Below are 26,818 nucleotides of genomic sequence, written 5' to 3'. Positions count from 1 at the left end.
AGGGGAACTGAAGGAGACAGAGTTTAAAAGAAGGTGAGTCTGATCTGGCAGTGTTTTGAGCGGAAGCAGATTATGGAAAACAGAAGAGGCCTGAAGAGAAGTGACTGAAGCCTTATTCACGTGGGGCCACTACAGTGTGATATGTTGGCAACATCATGTAATTAACTAATGACCTTGTTAACCTCTGCATCCCCAGCCCTGTCTCTGAGAAATTACTTTTAGATACAGCTAATTAGCAGCAGCACATATGTTTTGAGAAAAACGTAACTGCAATCGAAGTGTTTTCTATTAACACAATGGGCAAATGTTGTTAATAAATGGACCTGGTGATTCACACATATCAGTAAAATGTTCACTGATAGCATATTTCATTTGTTTTCCACCAGAAAAGGCAGTCCTGCAATGCACCCTCACTCACAGTGACTACAGCATTATTCAGTGCTGTTTTTAGACACTGGCAACACTTAAAATTAGGAAACAATCATGGTCTGTTTTGATACAGAAAATGTCAGCCGTGACTTCAGACGTAACATTTTTTTAATCAACTTTTAGGTGAAATATAATTAGATGAAAAAAAAATGTAAAAAAACGTCGATTTTAAAAGGAGAAAAATAATGCTGAATTTCACAGTGGATTAGTATGATTGGGGGAAACTGTCATTCTTCGATATATTTTTCCTCAAACTTTATAGACATGGTAGGCTGCACAGAATTAAAATCACCATAAATCTTTGAAACTATTGCGAAACCATCTCACGCTCCGGAGCAATATCGGTCCTGTGGGAATGGGGAACGGGGTTTTAGGCCAGGATTAGAGCTGATAGCACAGGCAGCCATCCACAATGATGACCTGCGGGCTAAGACGCTAACTGCTAACTGGCTTTTAGACTTGACTCCTCCAGTCTGATGTACCCTAACCTTGGCGGCTGTCAGTCAAGCTGGAGGACTGTCCTCTCGCCTCGGAGTTTATGAGAAAAGATAGGGTGTCTGTGAGATTATTCCTCCTTTCCAATACTATATTAGCCCCTAATCTCCTGCCTCTCTCGGCCCATTCTCAACAGGATGAGGTGTCGTTAAGGGCAGCGACGGATGGGGAGAGGGATGGTGGAGGGCTTTGCTGGAGAAGGAGTAAATATGTCAATCAGTGGAAGTGCTGAGAGGTTTTCATGAAGAGGGGGAGAGGAAAGTCAACAAGCCAACTCTCTTCCTCTCCAACGCCTCTAAATTCAAAGTATTCAGACTTATTACCGCACCACAATGCATACCTGCTGAATCATTATTATGCAGAATGAGTTTAAATAAAATGTTTCCTTATCAACACACACACACATTGGCTTTGATTCATGTGCACCACCTGTATGTCAGAGGCGCTGCATTTCAAAAGCAGTTTTCATCAGGTTGAATAACGAGGCAAATGCACAGAAAATCAAGGACTCCGATAAGTGGATTAAAAATAGACTCTATTCTGCTCTTTGACTTTGACGGTGATATCTCAGTGCATTAAGTTTTCCCTTTGGCCATCATGAGAAGGATTATGCCACCAGTCAAGATCTATTTGTTTACGCAAATCATCAGTTGATAGGCCAAACACCCCCCCTCCCGACTGAATATATCAAATATGATGAGGCCATCCTGCAGTCAAATTGTAGCCGGCAGCTCCATGTCCATCACATGATATAATGTACTGCGCTGCATTCTGCCGCAGTAAGTTCTGAAATAATATTCAAACAAAGACAATGTAGGTTAATGTGGAAGTTGATTTGATCAGGCAGATGTTCTGCAACTCTTCTTCTCTTCTTTCTATTTTAAACCTTTGGATTCTTTGCCAAAGGTTCCCTCGGTGAAATGCAAGAAAGGCAAAATCAAACAGCCAAACTTCTAGCGCAGCCTTAATAATTTAGCAGTCTTCCGGAGCACTAGGAACTCATTTAGATGAGGACAAAAGGCACTCGTGCATCGCCCTGGCCGGATCAAAGGCAAAGCATTAATTCTGAGCCTCCTGTTGCAGTCAGATCTGGTGTTTTATTGCGACTAGATTTCCTTAAACTGCCTTCAGAGTCAAAGAGAGTGCTGAGACAAAGCAATTCTATTTCTCCTACAAGGGCACTGCTGAGCCCAAGTTTAAATTGAATGCCCCAAAATAACCGTTTAATTATGTGGCTATCAGAGAGGCTTTCATGTTTTCCAAATGAATCGGGGCGAGTGCGATAACCAATTCTTTCATCGATGCAAACTGAAAGAAAAAAAAGTCTCCCTCACTTCTATGAAAAGTGATAGGAAGCCAGCGGAATGAGCTCATACGCCAGAGACATTAATTATATTTCGTATAATTAGGCAGAATATCCCCAGATCACCCTGATCGCTACCAGATAAATTTAATTAGTGGACAAATTCAACGGCACATGCAGTGTCCATTTCTTTATAAAGCCGTCCTTCTGAGGCGAGATGTCTTACTTTTACTGACAAGGTATGGTAAAAGACAAATTTCCACCACAGCAGGCTATCAAGCTGTATTTTATTAGAGATTTTAACCCAATGGTCTAATGACTAATTCTTTCTGAAGCACTCCAACACACACGGTGACTTGTACTGTGCTTGTCAGACCAAATCTGTCACTGAGTGAATGAATTCATGATTCATTTCATGAAGGCTGCCTATAGCAAATGAATTCCTGGCACTGAATATATAACAGATCACCTCTCCATGATGAGGAATAAGGCTGACTTTGAAGGCTGAAAAGTTAATTAAACTCGGATTGTGGAGGACTTGCCACGCTGATGGCACAAATTTTAATCGATTCATTGATTATTTATGGATTTACTTGACAAACAAGGCAACATGTTACAGTAAATTGAGGGCAACTATTTCCAGTATGGTCTCAAGAAGCTGAATCCAAGAACAGTGACACACAGACTATAGAATTACATATAAAAAGGATGATTTATATTTTAACAAGATTAACAAGCCTCTGTGAGGATGTACTTAGGCACAGCTGTGCTTTCAGCTAAATGCTAATGCTAGCATGGCAGCATGCTCACAATGACAATGCCAGCATTCTGATGTTTATGCTGTTTACCATATTGCATGGTAATAGCATTAAGTACAAGTGTAGCTGAGGACGATGGGATTGTCATTAACTCTGAAGGTGGTTAGTCAGAAACCAAAGCATTTAAAAATTTGACCTGATGATGTGTGAGATGAAAAGTTCAGGGATCTCCGGAATTACAATAATTCACCCCAAAGGGGGACATGAACGTCGGCACCGATTTACTTAGCAATCCTTTCAATAACATCAAGACATTTCACTTGAAACCACAAACGTGAACCTCATGGTGGTGTGAGAAGAGAAACAAAATGATCACCAAAGCAGTTAGGATTCATCAGGGGACCAGTAACATCTGCACAAAATGTCAAAGCAATTCATTCAGTAGTAGTTGTCTGGAACAAAGTGGTGGACTGACATTATTGTGCACAGAGCCTTGCTGCTGAGCCCAGATTATCTTACAACTTTTACCAAGTAAAATAAGTACTCACATCTGCACTGAATACGAAAAATTATTTTAACATGACTTTATTTGCCATTCATTAATACTTAAATAGTTCATCACCAAACCCTCAAATGACTCAGAAACCAAACCGAAACAAAACGAAAATGGTCACTGAGAGAATGAATCTGCAATAGTGTTGCTAAGCTGCATCTGCAAAGTCATTTCTGCACCAGTTGCTACCGACCACATTTAGCATATGTCTAACGACTGAGCCGTTCACAAGGCTGTTCTAAACTTAATTAAGGAAAGAAATGATCCATTTCCAGAAGCCAAAGCAACAGAAACACCAATCTTGTGGTGTTTGGACAGTATGCTGATGTCATGTAAAAATGATAACTTTCTTTAATGATTTTCTGTAGTCGGCAAAATTGCACGGCAGCCCTACACTTTGCTGAAGTCATTATAATTAGATCATCCACTTATTGATGACAAGGAGAAACAAATACATTTTGTTGCTAGTCGTCTGGGCTGGGCCAAGAAAGTCTCTGCTTTTGTCGCAATTAATAGAAACTGTAAAATCAATTGTCTAAAAAAGGATCATGTCTCGCCTCTCCTCTCAGTGTGATCTGGCCTGACAGAGCAGACAATTTCTACTCTACTTCCTTGCATGTCTCTCTCACTCCGAGAACAGCGACAAACCTGTCAGCTCCATTTGTCCTAATCAGTTCACAGTGGGATGTGCTGGCTACTGGAATGTCAATGGGAATAAGACTCACACTTGGAAGTAGCACACTGGGAGGATGAGCCTTTGAACAACAGTCTGTGCCCTCTGCACAGCTCTCCACCTGCCACACTGTCACTCTTTGACCTTGATGTTGACCTTGACAGGGCAGCATCTTCCACTGCTCAGAATCAGCTTGTTGCTTGGCATACCTGATCTGTGGACAGCTGATGTGGCATTAGGGAGTGTGTGCCTCTGAAATGTGACTGGAAGCTCTGTAAGGCAGCTGTCCACATTGAGGGTGGAGGGGGGATATGGGAGTTAAAGCTGAAATTTAAACTTAAATATCAAGAATAAATAATGTGGATTTAGTGAGTCCAAGTTTTTTTTTAACTCACTGCTAATAAGTTTTAATGTCACCCTGCATCTTCATTTTGTCCCTTAATGTGAGCAGAAGAGTGTCCATGTAACACCAGAATTTCATTTAGGCAAATTGAGTAAATTGGTGAACTACTGTAGCTGTCAAGCTAATAGCTAACATGTTAGCAAGCTGGGAACATGCTAGTGTTAGACAGTTCCAGTAGCTCTCTGTACTTCTTTGTTTTTTTCCTCCATTCCTCTTTTGTGTAGCAGTTTGTGCTCTGACAGGAGGTTCAATAAACAGTTTGAGGACAGGCTCTCGACCACATGCCTGTTAAAACAGCTTGCTAATAGTTAACAGCTCAAATTTCTGTGAAAGGTAACCAAAGTTGAACTTGATGAATTTGATTTTTGCAGGTTTATTTTGTCCCCGTGAGCGAATCCACCGACAGAGTGGATTACATTTAAATTAAATAATTTCACTACTCCGTTTTAAATGCATGGCCGAGGCTTTGCATCCACTGACTTCCTCTCTAGGTGAGTGAGTCAATCTGGAGGTGAGGCAGGAGTGAAATGACCTTCCCATCCCGTTTGGTCATGATTAATTTCTTCTCAGCCAATCACAGCCCTTTTATTTCCTCTCTTTGCCAATCACGTCCCATTCTGAAGTCATTCATATTGCATTCCAATTCCATTTCAGTACCAAGTCATTACTTTTCATGTTGAGTATGATGGAGCTTTAATCAAAAGAACATTATGAAATGTTAATGTTTAAGCGATAACTAATGCCTTTAACTGATCTAATTTGTGAAAACAAACCAATGTGTGACTGATTTTCTGAGGTGCCCGAGAGCAGGATCAGGATCATTCACATACCTCACATTGGTGAACTGTGAAGGGGGCTTCATCGTCTGTGACACTGTGTGTCCTTGCGACATTAAAATGTTTCCTAGAGCAGCTCTAACTGCACTAATGACTAGCTGTTATATGCTGGGAGTGTCTTAAAATTGGAAGACAGTGATATTGATCAACAACCTTGTCAACCCCTCAGATATGATATAGTCATTTTACTGCTAAAGGGCAGTAAAAATTACATTATCACTTTAAAAAGCATGCAGCAAAAATGAATCCTGGCAGGTGGGAACATTTTTATGCTCCTATAAGATGGCAGGGCACAAGGCAAAATTCATTATTTATAACTGAATATTGAAAACAGGAATAACAACATAATGAGGCTAAAGTGTTAGGACTACTTAACTGGAATCATGAGAGGTTTAGTGGCATAAATTCTTAATGTAGACATTTTGCGGCTGCTATAAATGTTCTTTCTTTGATTGAAAAGAAAGCAGCTAAAAACAACATTTCAGACTCTCAACAAAGCAACTGTTCTCTGATGCAACTTTGCCAGGAAGTTTCCACAGAGCAAACCTGTCTTTCACCTGGCGTGAACCTCAAAGGTGTCACAGTTTGGAATCGCTTGTCATTGAGTGACATTTCGTGTCAAGCAGCGACGGCAGAGGTGAGGACGGGGTGGAGGGAAGGAAGTAGTGCGGCAGGCTAATTAATTTCTCCACTCCCATCTCCGATTGCATTGGTGACATCAACACCGCCACAGTTTGCACCCTTACCCCTGCATCAGTTATGCAAATCATGGCAATTTCACAAGAATGGCAGACCGTCTTCCTGAAATGAGGATGGGCAAGGAGCGAAAATGAAAAATGGAGGAGGAGGCTGAGACGTGGGAGCCAGTCAGCCTTGAAATGATTTAATTTAAGTGATGAGGAGTTGACTTTGATAAGTTTGCATTTTAATAATGAACACTGTGACCGCTTCAGGGGTCCAGTTACAAAGATGTAGCATACTTGGCAAAAAAAAAGAAAAGATACCAACAAGGCCGAAAAACTGAGGCTGATTGTCCAAGTGTCCTCTGTGTGCCAGTGTGTGTGTGTGTGTGTGTGTGTGTGTGTGTGTGTGTGTGTGTGTGTGTGTGTGTGTGTGTGTCTGTGTGTACCTAAAGTAAATAAGATGCTCCTGGGAGTTTTTGACTGTGGAGTTAAATTTGCAGCCAAGGGGAAAAGGCTTCAGCCTATTATGTAGGATTTTTCAAACTTTGCAATATACCAACTCTGGGGTGTGTATGCATATTTAATGAGGTCTTTGCCTCGGTGCGATTTTAGACTGAGAAGGATTTCAGCCTACTGTCATTATGAGTGATCGTGCTTCCTCGTGGCACATTCCAGTTGGATGTGGCAATAACTATCCGTCTATCCCCCAAAGCACCACTGATCTTATTATGATTATGACTTTTTCAGCTGCTGTATATTCAAAAACCTGTCATATATCATTAATGTTGGGGCTCTCACAAACTTGGGAGATCGTCGCACAGGAGTGTATGTTATGTGAATGTGCAAAGTGTGTACGTTTCAGTTCATACTGTATGTTAAAGGCACACACACTATAAAAAATGACAAACAGCTTGTGCTTGTGCAAAACCTTTGCACCAAATTAATTTCAATTTACAGAAATGCTATATTTCGTGGATTCGCTTACAAAGAACATACATATATTTTAACTTCTGCAATCTCAGATTCTCTTTTTCTCATTTCACATTTAGTTCTGTACTTTTCTTCTTAGGCACATTACATTATTGAGGGGAGCCTTAGATCATTGCTCCACTGTAAAAACTGTAAATCTGTTGCATCAAGTTCAACTTTGGTGACCTTTGCCATCATCAACCATCGTGTTGCACCTTTTTACATGACTCTGTCTTAGTATAAAGTGCTCCACTACAGAACCAGTCTGTATAAACATGTCTCTTGAATGAACTGTACACATTGTCCATAGGATATCTGCAGGTCTACAGGTCTTCAAAAGCCTTACAAAGCATTTCATTCAGTTATCAAGCCTTAGAAGGTCTTAAAAACTCAAACGCTGAATTCACAAAGTCTCAAATACTCCACTAAAAGTGGGATTGTTGTGACCTTTCACCATCAAACCTACAGCAAACACTGTTACTACACTTGCTACAGTAGCTATGGAGCTAATTGTGACATAAAAGGCAAGTGTAGGTTTTAGCAAAGCTTGAATTTAAATGAATAAATCATTTTAAATTGGTTAATCCATCCATCCATTTTATTCTGCAGGCCAAAGTAAATGAATTAATTATATCATTAGGAATCATTGTTATAAAGTTTAATATTATAATAAACAGTTCCAGGCTTTATCATCCCTACTGGTTTTCCATCATGCTTTCCTACTTTAAATTACAACTATACTGACGTCTAAAGCTTTGTTTGCATCAGTAATTGCTGCAGAAAGAATTGGCCTGTATTTTTAATCAGGGTGAACTGACAGACAGAACATGCAGATCTGTGAAGTCAACAGTTTGGTGATAGCATTTATGCAAATGGTTGTTACAAATTATATATGGCTTTAAAGATTAAAAAAAAAAAAAAAATCCCATTAGGACGCAGAAGCTGTCTTCTTTGTTTGTGTTTCTCCTGCAGTGTGGTGCCTCTCTACAGGTCAGATGATTAGCAGCTAAAAGTTAAAAGTTGGCTCATATCTTTTTCACGTCGAGGGACATCCCGGGTTTGTGAAGATCTAATAGGTTGTAATGAGCGAGCCGTCCCTCTCTCTGAGCCACCGCACTCATTGGTAATGAATTGCTCAAAGGAATAGGTCATCTCTGACTGTCTGCAAGATTTACAACCGTCCATTTCATGTAGAGCCAGCAGAGGACAAAGGAGTGTTTCACCTTCTCTCTCATCTATTATGAGTTTATACAATGTTGTACATTATGTGCACACATATAATTCAATTCCCTTTGGCCAAGACTCAAGAAAGGATTTCTATATATGGGCTGGAATGTGATATTCAGTAAAATGTAATAACTTTGGCTGCCCCAGTGTCCTGAAATGGACAATCTCAAAATGTCACTCATGGAGTCTCCACTTGTTTCTTTATTTCCTTCCTGCTTTCATTCTTTCCTCTTTCTTCTCCTCCCTCTGTCTCTCTCTCTTCTCTTTCAGACTGTTATTACAGTCATGCTTTGTTCTGCTGTTATATTGATTTCCATCCCGCTCCTTATTGAAAATAATAACTATTTCTCCTTCCTATGTCTCATTTTCCTTTCCCTCACTCTTTCTCTCTTTCACCCTGTTTCTTTCACAAAATACAGAAACCAATTACATTAAACTGCTTGCTGCTGGACACACTAACAATCTACACTGTGTTTTGCACAAAACCTTGAACACATTTCTGTTTGAGACAAAATGTAAGAAAACAGACCTGGCAGCAGGATTATTGGGAAGGGGTGGCTATAAAATTTTTGGGTATGGGCACAATAAATCATTACTTTGAATTGTTCAATCACATCTAGACCTACTACATCTGTTGCATGCAGCCTACAGCCTTACAGATATATAACTCTCATAAAAATGTATGCACTAACACTTTTTCCTTGAAAGATTATGAGTACAATGAGTAGCATGCTGCAACTTCAGCATTTAATAATAAAATTGAATATACACAGTATGCATCTGCACACACCAGTGTCAAACAAACAAAACATGCCCTGTGCAAATAGTGTAGCAACGCAAGTTAACACAGTGAGCCGGTACATGTGTTTTTATCTATGGTATGGGCAGAAGGTCACAGAGGTCATTCAGGGCTGCCTGTCACCTAAATGTGTAAAAATATGAAAGAAACCAAAGCAAAGTTTGTGCTCTTTGTCTTGTTTTAGCTATTCAGCTGAGTCAGCTTTAACCTTGTTGTGTACAGGTTCTTCAATGTCAAAAAAGTACATAATATACTTTTTCAGAGGCTTTGAACAACTTTAAGTTATGCAGCAACCACAAGAAACAAAGCTGACGTATCTAAGGCAGCATCTGTCCGTATGTGTTACTCACATCCCCAAATAAAGTTGAGTAGCCAGAGCACTACAGGGCCAAAGCTCATAGAGATAAGAAACCTCTAATAAGGGTTGAAGGACGAAAGCTAGTGATTCTTGACAGTTTCTATTTAAAAAAAAAAACAAAAAAAAAACAAGCCCTCAGAGTCTGTGCCAACCAAACTACTGAGAAAATACTTCACTTTTTGCAGAAGAAATCAGTGTCTTTATATTTCAGAGACGTTTTTCGCATTGATAATGATTCTTTTCATCTGCTTTTATTCTTGCAGAGTCTGCACTTGGCAAACTGACAAAACATGACACACACACACATGCATGCACACACACATCTTGTGAACACAATTTACTATGTTAATGGACTTAAATGCCATGAGTCTTTCTAAATGTCACTGCACTCGATTTTAACATAAAGTAAGTGCAACCAGGTGCAGAACAGATCCATACTGCTCTGCTTCACTTGTACACATGAACAGTTTCAAATTCCATTGAAGAAGACAGTAAACTTTCAAACGGGGCTAATGTTTATTTCTTTGTGTTATAATTATGGAAATAAAACAACTCAGGCGTAAAAACTAGCTTAGACTAAATCGGTACACCCTTCTCTGCCATTAGGGCAGAACATTTGTCTTTGTAGCAGCCAGATTACATCATGGCCTTCTGTTTTACTGGTGCTCAGTGAGCATCTATATCTTTGATTGATATACAGAACAAACTTATAAATTCTGCATCTATGAGGGCACAGAGACATTTCTGTCTTTAGTGACAGACAGAAATGTGTTGGCATGTTTTTTTGGGTTAATTTTCAGCCTCTTATTGTCATCTGGATTGTTTCTTTGAATCACATTGTTGCCTTGAAATTCTTCACAATGGACATTTTCACTTTCAGTACATAAGTACATTTTAGTTCTAAGCTGTGCTTTTATTTTGGAAAAATGTTTAATGTAGGACTTTTGGAAGTATAATTTAGAAATTGTAGAAAAAGTATACAAATTATATAAAACACCTCAGGACATGATTAGTAAATATTACACAATAGGAAACCATTAAAAAGGAGCTGGTAAAGATGCTAAATTTTTTGACCATCTGTGAATTAAAGTCTGACATCGCCTGCACCTCAAGACAGAAATGAAAGAATGTGAGCTTCTTTTGTTCCATGTGACATTGGATATAAACCAGTATGAGGCACAAACAGGAATACTAGTGTCAGCTGAAATAAACTAAAACATCATTAAGTTACTTGGCTATAAGGTCAGATGATGTCTGGCCTGAGGCAGAAACAGGCCCTCCCCCCGTCAGGCCGTCATTACGCTCGACCTTCAGATTTGTAAGAAAGGTTTTTGTTTTTGTTTTTTTCCACAAAAAAAAAAACAAAACGAAACAAAACAACAGAAAAATTAGAATTCTGCACCATATACATTTTTTAAATATGCTGCTCAGGATATGAGACTTCACAGTAGCCAGCAGCAGCAGCAGCAGCAGCAGCAGCAGCAGCAGCAGCTGCAGGAGGAAGTCAGTGTGTGGCATTTTCTTCACAGAGGTGAACCACAGGCTGGGAACTGAGATCCCTGAGGTGGAAATTTCACAGCAGCTTTGAGCTGATGTTTGATGGAAAGGGTTAACGCTCAGCTCTTTGCTTTCATCTTGGAAAATGCTGTCGCTGCTGCTCAGCTCTGGAGGAATTATCACATTGACCCCCCCATGGCGTGACGTGTCACTGTCGATATGTACTATATGTGCATGCCCACATATGTATTTGCCTTGGTGTGTGTATAGGTTGGTATCTGCAATTGAAAGCAGTTGTGTACGTGTATTCTGTTGTTTACCAAATATCCTCACAAGAAGAGGCGGCATAAGAAATCCTTCAAAGTGAGGTCCTCACTTCCTCAAGGCTTGTTATCATTATGGTTACCATATTGGATTATATTGTGACGAAGGTTCGGGGTCAGGTTAAGGCGACAGTGTACTTGCTGCGAGAATAAAGATAAATACATATTGTGCTGCAGTCTTGAACAGACCAACATGCATGTTTGAGTTTGAGTAAAAATGTGCTGCAATGACTCTTTCTTGTGACAGCGTCGGTTGCTTTTGTTTCAGTGCAGAAGTTTAAAATTCAATTCCTCAGTATGTCTTGCTGAACAAATTAAAGGTTGCCTTTGTCTTCATGATGGATTCAAACTGCTTCTCAAGTCTTACAATTGCCCAAGCCGTCATTATCGCTCTTTCACCGCCGCCATTGATGTCAATTCTGAGTTTATGTCATTTCTCTTTATGTTTTTTTCTAGGTTAGAGCCCCCTCTTTATATGGTGTCCATGCTGCCTTCCTGGCATGCAGAGTAAAACAATGAAAGTGTAACGACTGTACAGACATTTGTTCATGTGTTGATTCTATTGAGGGATATAACTCTTCATTGCATGTTGATGCCTTGAGGGCTTTTGATGCACTAAACCATTGAATACAGTAATAACAATGCACATAACGTGTGTGTGTGTGTGTGTGTGTGTGTGTGTGTGTGTGTGTGTGTGTGTGTGTGTTCACAAAAGTATTCAGAGCAGCTCCATCCTCTGATTCATCAAGCTCACAATCTTACATCTTTTCATGAAGTGCGTATATGAGAACAAAAAAGAAAGAGATGGGCTAGATGCAAATATCAAAGACTTTTTGAGGTTCCCATTCACAGAGACGTGCTGCTCGGAGACACGGCCATTGTTACCCATCATGCTGAGGCCACATTAAACATTTTTCACAAGTTAGCAGTATGTTTTTTCCCAGAATCGATAGGAGCGTTGTCAAAGCTAAGCTAATTTCTCACACTGCCAGGTTGAGCCTTTGTGATGCAGAGACAAGGGTTAAATTTGAAAATGTCAAAGTGAGCTTTAAGAGCTGCACATATCACCTTTGGAAGTAATTGTTGAGTCATTGGCATTTATCCCCCACCCCCCACCACTGATATATTACAGTCATTTTGTGCTATGGGCCAGTGAATGTCTCTCTTATGTTACCTTTAATGTGCTGTCGTCTTGGCTGTCAGGTTTTTGGGCCTGTTGATAAAGTTAAAAAACCCTTTCGCTGAATCCTCCACTAAATAATACACAGTTGTTATAGATTAAGATGAGATTAAATCACAACAACCTTCGTGTTTCCCTCTCTATCCAACTGCAGCAGTCCTTGAAAGGCACTGGACGTGGTGCAATAGCACGCTGCAGGTATTCACAGGAAATACAGATGGTTACGCTGCTGCTTGAAACAGCAGAAGTACCCTGACTGGCTTGCCTCTGCAGGTTGCCTTCACTTTAGAATATATGGTGGCGTTACTTAATTGCCACTAAAAATTAGCTCAAAGTATTCATGTCTTGAGTTTAAGTGATGGATGGAAAAGGATTTTTTTCAATAAGCCATATGTGAGAAACACATGCTGCTCCAGTACAGCAAGGCAACACGTACAGTTTAAAAAACAAATAAAACATTAAATTCTTAAGCTATAAAACACTTCTTTTAATACGGTACGCTCAGTAGTTTTGCCACTACAGCATTACTTGGCTTGTTATGAGCATATCCATTAAAAATATCAATATATCTTAATAATCAATCAACTGAATAGATTGATTGGCAGTGACTCCCAAAATGAATTAAATGATTGGAGAGTATCAATATGCCTCAGCTTTTCTGCAACAATCCTCCAACAGCCACTGCTGGCTATTATTTTCCCCACAAAATTTCTCGATGCATGCGACCCAAAGAGACCCAATTCAGTGATCCTACTTTCTTAGCATTCTGATACGATATGAAAGAAAATAGGATTTAATTAGAATGACTCCAATCGTCCATTTCAGGGTTGCTTCCACGGTCTGTAAATACAGCAAATTGGAGTACAATTTTGGCTTTCTATAACCACATTTTGGTGAATCCTTTGAAATTCTTTTTATTTCAGCTGAGCAATTCACTTTTTGTGGGGGAAATTGTGGAAATTGTGCATATCTTAGTTCTTATGAAACCCTTTCAAAGCGCATTGGACAAACTCAAGAATGCTTGATCTTCAAAGCTATAAACAACTTTCTCTTTGTTACTGAAAGGCTTTTCAAGAAGTGTACACCCAAACAACAAATTAGCAGTCTTCTGCATCACACTGTCCTGTTTTCCAACAGCACTCAGCCTTCTGTCTTGTTTGAACCCTCTTTTCGGATTGTTTATTAGCAAGGTTGTCCAGTCTTGGCTTTAGCATTTAAGGGAAATTGTCAACCGTGCGTGCTTTTATTTTTGTATGGTGAGATTACTGTAACGGCCTCCTAACAGGCATAAATCAGAAAACAATTTGCAAATTGGACAAAAGCAGCAGCAGCCAGACTACTGACAAAAGACAAGAAGAGAGAGCAGATCACTCCCCTTTTATTGGCAACCAGTTTGTACACTGCATGTTTGTACATGACTTAATCAAAATCTTTATGTTTAACTTTTCCCACGTATTGATATGACTTTGCATGTTTGCATGCTTTTTTAAACTCCGGTTTTGAAACTTAAACATCATTGTCTTAGTTTCCTTAAATGCCTCCAAATGCTCAAATACATGCTGTGACAGTGTTAGCAGGTATCAATCATGTGACACTGGTTTGTTTCAAATGGATTGGCAATGCAGAAATCAATGCCAAATAGAAATCTACACCTATTAGCATCTCTCTTCGAGCCCCCATTCCTGTCACATATGAAATGCATCCCGCTGTAAGACACACTGGAACGGTACATCGAGTGTTAAGTCACTGACACTGGCTTGATTCAAATGGATCGGCTGTGTGGGAATCAATATCAAATGTGAATCCATTTTAGTGATAAGTCTGATTCTTGCCCGGGGAGCGGGCATCATCTCCTACTCTGTTGTCAGCATGCCTCAGCAGCCGCATCATGAGTGCTCTGAGTAATATGACACAGACACAGAGAGGGCGAGTTAACGCACGCTGGAAAGATACTGCGAGCAGAAAGGGGAGAGATACTGATGTGAGGACACGGAGGGAAGTCGGCTAAAGATACTCGGTGATGAAGACAGCAGAAGCACAGACAGAGAGATATATAACGGCAGACAAACCCCCCGTTCCTCACTAAATCATGTTTGTCATTCTTGCAGAGAAAGAGAGAGAGAGACGCTTCGTCCCGGGGGGGAGCTCTGCCTGCTACTGCTTGATGTTCTTGAGACTCTATATCCTGTATTCATTTATTCCCACGCTCAGAACATTTTTATGCCTGTATTTGTGTCAATTTGCGGACGATTTCCAGCGTGCTTTAGGACTAACGTGGCCATCATAGAAATTCAAACTCAAGACAAATCGTTTCCACTGCAATCACACATTTGTGGTGACTTTGCTGATATGAATTGTGATGGCGAAAGGAACCAAAGCAGGCTGACAGCCATACAGGTTGTAAACAAACCGCATTATTATTTTGAAAAGAAAGGCATTCAGAAGGATTTGATCGGCCGTACTTGCGTAACTTGTCTGCACACACAGGTTTCCTGTTCATTGTGTGTGAGTGGGGGGTAATAGAGTTGCAAAGTGGCATATATTACAATACCCATTAGTCTCAGTGGTAGCAAATTTAAAATATTTGTTGCTGCAGTTGAAAATCCATCCAAAATAGACCCAGAATCCAACATTTCAGCTGCAGACACATTAGTTTTCACCACAGCGTCGTATTTAGCTTTCATTAGAGATGCTTTTAACTGAGTTTTGAACTTGATGATGGACGTTTGATGCAGAAATGCCCCTTGGGAATCACAGTTAACTTCTCTTAAATTCTTTGACTGATATTTTCTCACACAGTTGTTCATATTTGGCACTAACATTTTGGCCGGGAGAGTTTCCTGCAGATCCAAGTTGCAATGCAGAGCTCGCTGTCAGTCACCTAACATTGACTTTGACTTCCAAAACTAGGGGCACTCGAAACAGCTCGTCTATTCCATTACTGTAATTTCAGGTTGACTCACTTTCAGTTTTACCTCAAAATAAAGTGGTTAACATGTTCTGGCATGTTTACAACCTGTCTGTCAGACTTAATTGTAGCAATGTATTCCCAGATTTCAGCTATTAACTTGTTGAGTATTATTATCAGTATTATTATAACTGATAGGATGGCAAGTTATTAAATGAATGCTCAAGCCATAATAAACTTTTATTATCCTTCAATATAACACAATGGGTTTAATATGAGATGTTGCAGCTAAATGATCACATAAAAGAAAGTGCAGGAAAGCAGAAAGATAAGCTTAATGACCCTTTATTTACCCTCTGAAGTCCAATGAAAATCTAGTGTCACACAAAAAGAAAAGAATACATATTTTTTCCCAGCTGATTACCTCTCAAAGCCACAATGCCAGGGTTTTATTTCAGACCACTGACTCAGTGATGAGCCCTCCTCTGAGCCACTTCATGAAGTCACCACAGCAACCTGTAAAGAGTTCCTTAATCACTTTATCATTAAAAACAGCAGAAATCAGACTACAGATTTCTCATGTGAAACCTACATCTCTCCTGAGCCTGCTCTTTTACTCTCATTATGGGCTAAACGGTCTGTCAACCCTGGAAGACATAGTCCCCTCCATGAAATCCTCTCCCTGCTCTCTGGATGTCTTACCCACTTGGGTCTTAAAATCATTTTTTCACACCATTGGACCCAATGTTCTGTCCGTTATTAGCTTTTATCTTTCCACTGGCACTTTCCCATCTGGGTTTAGGCCTGTGATTGTCCAGCCTTTGCTGCAGAAGTCCCCCCATGATCGTTGATTCGACTTAATGGTCATTTTTTGGGCTGTATTTGGATCACACTGCTTTCTATTCTGAGGTGTTTCTGTTATTTTGTCCACCCCGCTGGATATTCCCACTGGTGCTGTCAGTGTACAAGCCCCTCCAAACCCTTTCCCTCTTTTCCTCGTTAAACCAGCATCTGCTGAGGTAAGAGGCCTGAAACCCCCTACCACACACACACACACACACACACACACACACTCCCCCCTCCCTTCTATTGCATTCACTCGAGCCTGCCATCTGCCATGGAGTTGGACAAGACCCCAGTAACACGCCAGCCACACACTCACACACACGCGCACGCACGTACGCAGAAGCTTACACCCTCATTTCAGACCTTTGCAGTTGGTGCAAAACATTTCTAGTGCAGATGCACGCAAGTACACACACACACACTTGCGCTCACGCACACACACAACCCACAGTTAGCCAGGCTGCATATTAAATGAGGAGCCCCCCGTGAACAAAACAGCTTGCAGGGTCATAATGGTTTTGAGCGGAGCCCCACCCCGCTGCACAGAGCCAATGAACTCCTCCCCTCCACGGTGTGACTGGCCTGAAGAGGAGGAGACAGGGAGGACGGAGAGGGGAGGACAGAGGGAGAACAACAAACTCTAATTACTCCTCTGTGGCTCTCGGGCCCCTCCAGCATTTTTAATTTGGGAGTTAAGGGAGAGAGAAGGAGGAGAACAGAAAGGCGAGGCGAGGACAGCAGGAGCAGAAAAAAGACCTGTGCTGATTGAACATGAAACGTCTCCCCGTGGCTCCCCCTCCGTCTCCTCTCTTCTTTCCCTCTCTGCTTGTTGTACATAATGCCCCCTCACTTTCACTGCAATTGTTCATCACCCCTCAGTTATCCACAGTGAATAATGATGCTTCCTCTTGGAGAGAACGAGGCAGAGGAGCAAGCCTAAGGCCATGCATTCTGATGGTCTAAGCATTCCCCAGTCACACTCAGCTCGGGCAAAATCAACAGTGCAGCGGGGAGGGAGGGAGGACGCCTAAGCTTCCTCCTGCATCCATATTCTCTGGGCGTTGGGTTTGTTTGTTGTGTTTTTACTCATTATGTACAATCTGTATCACCCGAAAGTCCCTCTGCATTATACCCTCCTGCTAACACACACAGAGGCGGGGCAAGAGAGGGCGGGCAGACAACGGAGATGCCTCTGCCTTCTTTCACCAAGAGACTCGGGCGAATTAGCAACATTATGTCTGCTCTCTGGGGACGTTCGCTCTCGCCTGCCCCTGCCATGCTGTCATCATTGTCACTGTCACCCGGACGGAGCCCGTGGAGGGGCAAAGCCACTTGAGGAGAGCCTCCTTCCCAGAGAAGCTGAAGCTGAAGAGACAGCTGGGCCCCGCTCCAGAGTCTGCAGCTATTTGAAAAAGGCTGCTCAGTTCACGGCAGCCAGGGACATTACATTTCTTTTTCTTTTTTTGTGGCTTCATTTGCTTTGTTTCTAATTTCATTCTCTTTTTTGCCAGTTTCTCCAAATAGATTTGAGTCTTTCGTCAGTGCCGGGCTGTGGTTGATTGACGGGAAAATTGAGGCTGCAGCTTATTTGGTTAGATGGCTGAGCTGGCGCACAAAGGGAAAAAGAGGCTGGTTTGGTAATGTTTTTGCAATAAAGTGTTTCTTTTTGGTTATATCCTACAAGCTAATAAAATCCTTTATAACCAGGCCATGTGCAGCATTATGGTCCTGCTGTAATAGAACCCATTAAAGACACATTATCTGGTTCAGTGTGTCTTTCCGCTGCCTGTGCCGATATAGGATGAAATGGGCCATTCTAATCCTCATTAACATTGCTAATTTCACATAAGAGAAAGTTGATAGTGGGTGTCAAAACCATTCAAAGGTCATCCAAGCAAGCTGCATCATTTGATATGCAAGTACGCAAGTGCAAATGTGTGTCTGCAAGTATGCTTGAGCAAAACGTTCTACCTGTTGGACCATTTGTCAGGTGTTCTGTTACAAATACTGTACGCGTCTCTCAAAGGAAGCGGTGTCATTGCCGGTGTTGTGAAGTGTTTGACAAACAGGCCCAGCAGGCAGAGCAGTGCATGGATAAAAGATGGCTGATGTTTGATCGTGCACACAGGAGCAAAGACGGATAAAACGAAGGGATAAGGAGGAGAAAGGGCAACAGATAATTCGTCCTTCCCTCTCCTCCCCTCTGAGGCTTTGAGAGCTACAGCTAACCTTTTGTCGGAGGGATGAAAGTGGGGGAACAAACGTGTGGCATGTTGCTCCTTCAACTGACACTGGCACAGAGCCATGTCACAGTGGGGAAGAGGGGACAAGGCTGACATTAGAGGCATGATGATGCTGCCACATAACCTTTGCAGTTGACAATTAACTGAACGACACACTGTTCGTGCCAGCTGCGTTTGGCTGTACGTCACATGTGCACGACTGTATGTAAAAGTGGAGAGAGAGCATAGTGTTTGGTGAAAAATCAACACCAAAGACATGTTTTGAGGTCTTAACCTCTTAAAAGGCGCAGATAAACATTGATTTGTGGGTCAAAAGATGCCTATGTGTCAAAACTGGCCTGAATTTGGATGAAAGGTGAAGGGTTTTTAGAATGACTTTTATCTTTACGTGACCGCATTGCAAGACAATAGTGTGTTCTAATGTTGCTGAAACAACTGTTTCATGCAACCAAGACGTCTAAAATAATTACTTTACAACCAAAAGCATGGTGTTTGGAGATGCACTGACTCTGGGACTTTTTCTTTGTGTGAAATCTTCGAAGAAATCCGATGAATACATACTGTATGTGACACAGAACCTGATCAGTACATTTACATAACTTGTCAGCATCCTCAGCAATCACTTCAAAAACAGCTTGCTGATGTTTTGTAGAAACAAGCATGTGTTAATGGAGAGCTACTCGAAAATACAAAAAGCTTGACGATCTTTGACAACTCTCACTGAAGAAGCTGGACAGCAAACACATGGATTACAAACAGATGTGTTTGCATTAAGAAAGTAGAGGACTCACTTGGTCACCCTCCTGTGGGCGGTGATGCTGGCCACGATGACGCTCTCCGGTCTCGGGGTGGCCACAGCTTTGAAAGTCCCCTTCCAAAACTTCTCAAAGAGCTGTTTCTCTCCCAGCTGCTGGAGGCCGGTGGTGCTGTCCTGCGACCCCAGGGGTGCAGAGGGGCCGCAGGGGCCAAGCTGGAGGGAACACGCGGGTTGCATCTGCAGCTCTTGATCTCCAAACCAAACCAGAAGAGTCTACACGCTCATGGACACACACACGCGCGCGCTCGCGGGCTGGTTGTTGCTCAGGAGCTGTCCAAGTACTGAATCAAACCGCGTAAAAAGCGCAGCAACTGTTGTTGCGCCGTCTTCTCCTCTCAGAGCAGCAGGTCAGTGTGTCAGCGCGTCTGTCTGCTCTTGGCTCTGGAGCGGGAGCGTGGGGAGAGGGACAAAAGCTGACCCTCTCCAACTGGAGGCTGGGTATTGTTCTCCCAGATGAGGGAAGGAGGGGTGGGGGAGATTGTGTTTCTCTCTTCGCCTCTCCTCTTCTGTCACATCTGCTTTATTGGGACGGGGACGGAGGGGGGGTTGGGGGTTGCGGAGCACTCCTTTCTCCCGTGTGCACTCCCGTCGGCAGGATCACACAGAGCCAGGCATCACTTGCAAGAGACGGAGCATGTTTCAGTCCTGAGGAGTGAGGGACCAGGCAGTTGTCTTGTTGCTGGAGTGCGCTGCTGTGCAGGGAGACAATGGCTGTACGCAGCCCGGCTCAGGGCTGAGCGGGTGTCAGTGTCTGAGGGCAGGCGTGAGGGTCCGCTGGAGAGCGCGAGAGTGCAGGATGGAGTGAGAAGCTCAGCTGAGAGACGCTTGTTTTGTGTCTCTCAGCCTGTGACGTCAGGGCTGGGGGCTGGACGCTGGGGAGAGGGACACCTTCTCTCTCTCTCTCTCTCTCTCTCTCTCTCTCTCTCTCTCTCTCTCTCTCTCTGTTACACTTGTCTCAATCCACTATCCCTTGATGAGGTTCACGTCTCATCGTGCCAACGCCAGCATCAGCTTCTCCCTCTCTTTATCCTTTGATTCTCTGTGCCTCTGTTTCTGTCATCCTTCTTTCCTTCCATCCTTTCTTTTTTCAGTAACTGCTAAAGCTGCAACAAATACTCAATTAATCGATGAGTTCGGGAAGAGAAGATTAATCAGCAACTATTTTGCCAATCGATTAATCTCTTGAGTTTTTTTTCCCCTCCCATGTGAGGATTTGCTGCTCTCCTCTGTTTATTTATCACTGTAAATGGAACATTTTGGGGTTTTGGACTGTTGGACAGACAAAACAAGACATTTGTAGGTGTTACCTGTGGCCTTGGGAAACTGTGATGTGTTTTTTTTATTTTTTACTATTTCCTGACATTTAAAGGCCAAAAACTAAATCGATAATAAAAAGTTTCAGCCTGACAATTTCCCCTCTTAAAGCAAATAATGCTTGACAAAATGAAGTTTCAAGGTTTCGCTCAGTAAATGATTGTATTTTTTGTCATTATTGACACTTTTATTTTTTACATTTCCTTTACATGTACACTGGGTGTACAGACGGCAGACAAATCAATGCAATGACAATGCAACCACTCAGACATTCCCATTGTTTTATCACCACGCTTTTAGCCTCCTCATCTCTTTTGTGTGACAAACGTCAAACCTATCAGCTCCCTCCAAAACATCCCATCTTCCAGTCAACCTTTCTGTGACGTGTTATGCTGCTGCTCATTACCGCTTTGCGATGCATTGCCTTTTTTATGCCTGTTATATTGAACCTCCTGTCACCACCACCGTGACTAATGTTGATGGTGAACAAGTCAAATTATCCAATAAATGTCATCGTATAGCCATATGTGTTGACGCCACATCTTTTGTCTGCACGGCAGTTATCGAATGATATCTGTACAAAGAGCTGATGAAATACTGCAACCCTCTTAACATCATCCTGAAGGATTACCAAAGAGTTGAATCAACAACTGTCTCGTCCAGTCTCATCAATAATTAACCCTTTTCAGTTTGTATTTATTAAGTGTTGTATAGGATGATGCTATCATTTTCTATATCCCCTGAGTATACGATTATTGATAGGTCCACTCTACAAATAGTCTGCAAAATGTTGTAAACTCTGTCAGTCTTTCTCTCTTTCTTGTCCTCTCCCCCCCCCCCCCCCTCTCTCTCTCTCTCTCTCTCTCACACACACACACACACACACACACACACACACACACACACACACACACACACACACACACACACACACACACACACTCTCCATCAGTGTCTTGGACAAAAGGCCGAGTAAATCAGCATAACAAAAGGCTTGGCTCAGTGAGGACCAGCAGGAGCCTGTGGCTGACACAAACCTCCCCCCCGGGGGTTTCAGCTTTTCCCTGCCGTCGGATACCTCCTCCTCTCCTCTCCAGTCTGCTTCTACACGACACATAACACAGAGCAGCAGCTCAATAATCTCCATCCCCACCCTTTCCCTCTCTTCCTAGCTCCATTTCTAATGCTGTGTATCATCAGCTGTTTGCCACTGCTGTAACTTGTGGGACTCTATTTGGAAATCTTGGGGGGGATTATTGAGTACTACAGGGATGCCACCCCTGTTTAAGCTACAACAAACAGTCTGTGTAATACCTTGAAGGATAAATACTATTTATAGACTTTTGGAATTGCTTGCAAGGTGTCACATGAGACAGCAAATGTGGCTGATATACTATAACTGCAATGTAGAAAACCTTCATTTCACATCAAGCAGTGTACAAAAATGTGTCTGTTTCTATGTTTTATGCTTGCCTGCTTGCAAAACTAAATACAACAAATCACAGCCTTTGCATTACTCTACTTATAACCATACTCCAGTGCTTGTTATTTTACAAATAGTTGTTTTTCTAGTCTAAAAAAATGGCAAACAAAAAGCAAAGAAAACATAATAATTTCTGGAAGCACAATTGCTTGTTTAGTTCACACAACAGCATAATTATAATCCAGAGTATAATATGGTGGCATACAACCATATTACCCCTGGTCAAAGTTTCTGTCACTGTGAATAGCTATACAAGTAAAAGATGGCTTGATTTCCAAACAGCATAAAGACATATTACTTTAAAATTTTAAGCAAGATTGCTTCCTTTTGTTTATTGCTTTTATTTCCTTTTACAGTTTCAAAATAACAAAAAAGAAAAGGGCCAGAAGCAACAGTTTGGGCACCCTGCACGGTCATTAGTTAGTGACACTCCCATTGGCAACTACCACAGCTTATAAAGATTTTTGTAGGGAGCTAGGACTCTTTCAGGTTTTGTTTGTGAAATTTCCACCAATTCTTCCAGCAAAATTCTTCTAGTTCTGTGAGACTGCTGGGTTGCACTGCTCTTCTGAGGCCTATACGCAGATTTTCAATGATGTTTAGGTGAGGCGAGGGTGAGGGCCATGGCAAAACCTTCAACTTGATCCTCTTGAGGTAGTCCATTGTGGATTTTGAGGTGTGTTTATTTTCCTGTCCTAGAAGCCATCCTCTTTTCATCTGCAGTCTGCACTTTTTTACAGTGATGTTTACTGTGATGTTTGCTTCCTGAATTTGCTGGTATTTAATTGATTCTGTTCTTCCCTCTATCACTAAAATGTTCCCTGTGCCCACTGGCTGCAACACAAGCCCAAAGCATGATCGATCCATGTCCATGTTTGACAGCTGGAGAGGTTTTTTTTTTCCCCCATGAAATTCTGCACCCTTTTTCTCACATACATTCACTCAATGCAGCCAGAAAGTTCTATTTTAACTTCATCAGTCCACAGGGCTTGTTTCCAAAATGCATCAGGCCTGTTTAGTTCCTTTACAAACTTCTGATGCTGAATTTTGTGGTGAGGATGTAGTAAAGGTTTTATTCTGATGACTCTTGAAGCTCATATTTGTGCAGGTGAGGCTGCACAGTACAACAGAGCATGACTCCCATACACTCTGCTAAATCTTCAGGAAGATCTTTTGCAGTCAAACGAACGTTTGATTTGCCTTTCTAGCAATCCAACGAGCAGCTCTCTCAGAAAGTTTTCTTGTTCTCCTGACCTCACTTTGACCTCCACAGCTCCTGTTAACTGTCATTTCTTAATCACATAATGACTCGACTGAGGGAGCGGATACGTGAAAACACTTTGCTGTCTTCTTATAGCCTTCCTATGCTTTGTGGCCATGAATTATTTTAATTTTCAGAGAGTCAGACAGCTGCTTAGAGGAACCTACGGCTGTTGATTGCTGGGACGAGGTCTGAAGAGTCGCAGTATTTAAAAGGTTTTGACATTTGCATCACCTGGCCTTAACTAATGATGATTGTGGACAAGCCATAGACCTATGAAGCTAATTAAGGTCTGAGACCTTGGTAAAACTTATCTGAGAGCTAGGGCTGGGCGATATGGCAGAAAACTCTATTGCGATATAAGTGTTTTATATTGGTCGATATCGATAATTATTGATATTTTTTATGACCTATTTAAAATAAGGACCGGGAGAAAAATACATTCAATTTAAACATTTTTATTTTAAATCTAACCTTCCTCTGATTATAATCCCCTCAGCTATCAAGGCAGAAAGGAAATGTCAACACAACCATGGAAAACACTCAAATAATAAATGTAAATAAAAGTGTAAAAATGTAAACAGAGAGAAACCTGAGAACTTTTTTTCTGCAGGTTTAGTGCAGGAAGTTCACAAGCTGATTCACCTTCTGGTGAATAAAATGTTTTCAAATATGTGCAGTGTTTTGTAAACATAGCAGAAACTGAGGTAGACTTGACATCTGTAACATACAAACAAACAAACAAACAAACATGATAGACCGTACAGTAACACTGACTGAACTATAAACCCAGCCTAGACATATGAACAACTTTAGTCACTCTTCTTACTCTAAACATACATGAACTATTCAATTATATTTTCATTGCAAGTGTGTTTAAGAAAAAAAAAAGCACGTGTAAGAGATGTTTGTAACCTGGCTTCTCCTCAGTGCTCAGTGAAGCATGGCTTTAGCTATATGATGTGCCGCTGCCTCAGTTACGTCTTCATGCCTTTTAGATGATTTGTCATCAGGCAATGAAGCAGATACCTCTGCATGGTGGTCAGCTGCTTGTGCGGTGGTGCTGTGGTTGCAGATGTTGGACGTTGGTGAATACAACTGCGCTCCAAAGAGTGAGCGCGGCTAAGGTGGTTAAATAAGTTTGTGGTGTTAGCGGTCTTGGTGGGGACGACAGTCTTGCATAAGTTACAGACCACATTAGTCTGACTACGGTCCGACTTATAAAATCCAAAAAACTCCATACTGGCGAGCTGACTTTCCCTGTTCTATCGACGATTTCTTCACTCGCTGCAGCGCTCACTTTCTATTTCTCATCTCACTCCTTGCGGAGCAACAAACACGTGACAGCGACATGGCGCAACCGAACTTGATACTGTTACATGATTGGCATGTTAGCGTGTCTCTCTCACTGATCAGCGATTACTCCCTACGTTGCTTGGTTACCTGAGAGCGAGTGCCTTTGTTCATGCAACCAACCTCGCTTCGCAACTTCAGGTTTCTTCCGCAGAAAAAAAAAAAATTATAGAATGCTTTATCGAACGCATTTTATATTGATATTGATGACGTGTCTATCGTGAGACATATCGCTATCCTTTTATCGCCCAGCCCTACTGAGAGCTCAAATCTCTTATGTGCCCAAACATTTGGAACTGGGACTAGAGATAAACAAGGGGGAGTACTGTACTGTGATTGGCCAGCCCAAGTTTTCATTTTCTCACGATGAAGCTGTTGATAATAAATACACTGCATGGTACAGCTCAACTCGACTCAACGCATGTAAACACTATTAATTTGATATCCATGATTGAACAATGGTAGTCTCATTTTCCGTAGTGAGAGAAGGCAAACCTTCCCATTATTGCTCTATATTAGTAATGAAACAATTCATCAGAAAACTCTGACAATCCATGAATCATTTAAGTCATTTATCAGGAGAGGCAGGAACATTTGTTGTTTCCAGCTTCTCTAAAGTGACAGGTTGTTGGATATCTAAACTGGACATCTGTTGGCTTTGGGCTGTTGGTTGGACAAAACAAGTCATTTGAAGACATCACTGTCAACAAACTGTGACTGGCATTGTGCATTCTTCTTTGACATTTTATAAACTAAACAATTAGATGGTCTGGTACAGAATAACACACTAAGTGATCAATAATGAAAATAATCATATATAAATAAAGCCTCTTTTGTACTTTAAGATACATTTATCATTAGAGGATGACACAACCTTATAATGAACGATGTTCGTCAAGAGGCTCTACAACGATCAGCTATGAACACAAGATGGCCTGATAGATCCAGCTTTCATCTACAAAGTTTTGTGGATGCAGGTTTTAGCAACCTCATATTCTTTAGATGAAATGATAGACTACTATGATTGTGTAATTTCTTTTTCTTCACACGTGCTTATTGTACATCTGCTCTGGGGGACTTTGACTGGACATTTGTGTATATGAGGACGAGTGTACCACCTTGTTTCTATACAGAATGAACCAGGATGATTGTATCACAATACTCCCTTGCTGACAGCATTGTCATGTGAACCTCTCTCTCCCCTGATGATGAGTTATAGGCGTGGGCAGGAATTAATAGCTCTCCTTGCTAATAGGTATGCATAAAGACATAGTGCGGTACCTTGTCTGGATTAATAATGCATATATTAGCTGATAACATGAAACCCTGATGTATAACAACTGCAGTCACCTAATGATAAGTGGCTGCTTCATCAGTGTGCTTTGCATAAAGATGGAGCAGAGGCTCTTGAATCAAACCAGAGGGCAGAGATGAACCGCTCCGGCAAAACACAGAATATGTTTCATTTATGGTGGGGAATATCAAACAGCCCTTTCTGGTGTGAGATGAAGTCGAGGTTATATTGGAGGGCTGTGCTGAGGGCAATGAGGTGGACTTCCTCCTGCTGAGTGTTTTTATGAAGTGCTTTTGCTAGCAGTGGTTTTATATGGAAAGTTGAGCTGAAGGACACAGAGCTGTTGTAGGAAAAGTCATTAAACTGTGGGGAGACATCATTTCATGTTTTAGCCTTCATGTTTTCTTGGAGAGAATTGCACCTAGTGGCAGTAATTGGTTTTGAAGTGTTACATGGCATCACATACACACAAGAATTAATAGCACCAATTATGATGAATAGTGCTTGTGTTATAGTGGTAAAGACAGGGCATCAATACGCCACGAAAAACTGAAATCATTTCTAATTGAGCATCTTTGCTCACAGCTCTAGCAGGGGTGCAGCGTTGAGCGTATTCATCCTGTTAGTACAGGAAGTTCAGGCCGGAATGCCACTTCCTCTGTTCGGGACATCCCGTGACCCAAAATATTACTGTCAAAACTGTGTCCACGTATTTGCATGCACAGAACAGAAATTCTAGAGCATTCTAGAGTTTTCCCTGGAAAGTTCTGGCAGTGCACCAGTTGTAGCACACCAGTCAGCTTAGCTTGATTA

At 41.6% G+C, this 26,818-nt stretch overlaps 1 protein-coding gene across 1 annotated transcript in view; it reads right to left on the bottom strand.

Moving 5' to 3' along the window:
- Window positions 1-20,132, bottom strand: part of srrm4 (serine/arginine repetitive matrix 4) — a 63,934-nt gene extending 43,802 nt beyond the window's left edge. The window contains exon 1 of the mRNA XM_070964706.1: window positions 19,275-20,132. Within this exon, the coding sequence (XP_070820807.1) occupies window positions 19,275-19,477 (203 nt within the window). The 5' untranslated portion in view covers window positions 19,478-20,132. The remainder of the gene's footprint in view (window positions 1-19,274) is intronic.
- Between the last annotated feature and the right edge of the window lie 6,686 nt (window positions 20,133-26,818).

The sequence above is a fragment of the Chaetodon trifascialis genome, chromosome 6, assembly GCF_039877785.1.
Source record: "Chaetodon trifascialis isolate fChaTrf1 chromosome 6, fChaTrf1.hap1, whole genome shotgun sequence".
Lineage (NCBI taxonomy): Eukaryota > Metazoa > Chordata > Actinopteri > Chaetodontiformes > Chaetodontidae > Chaetodon > Chaetodon trifascialis.
Note: the sequence above shows the minus strand (reverse complement) of the source record. Positions and strands in the feature narration are given on the sequence as shown.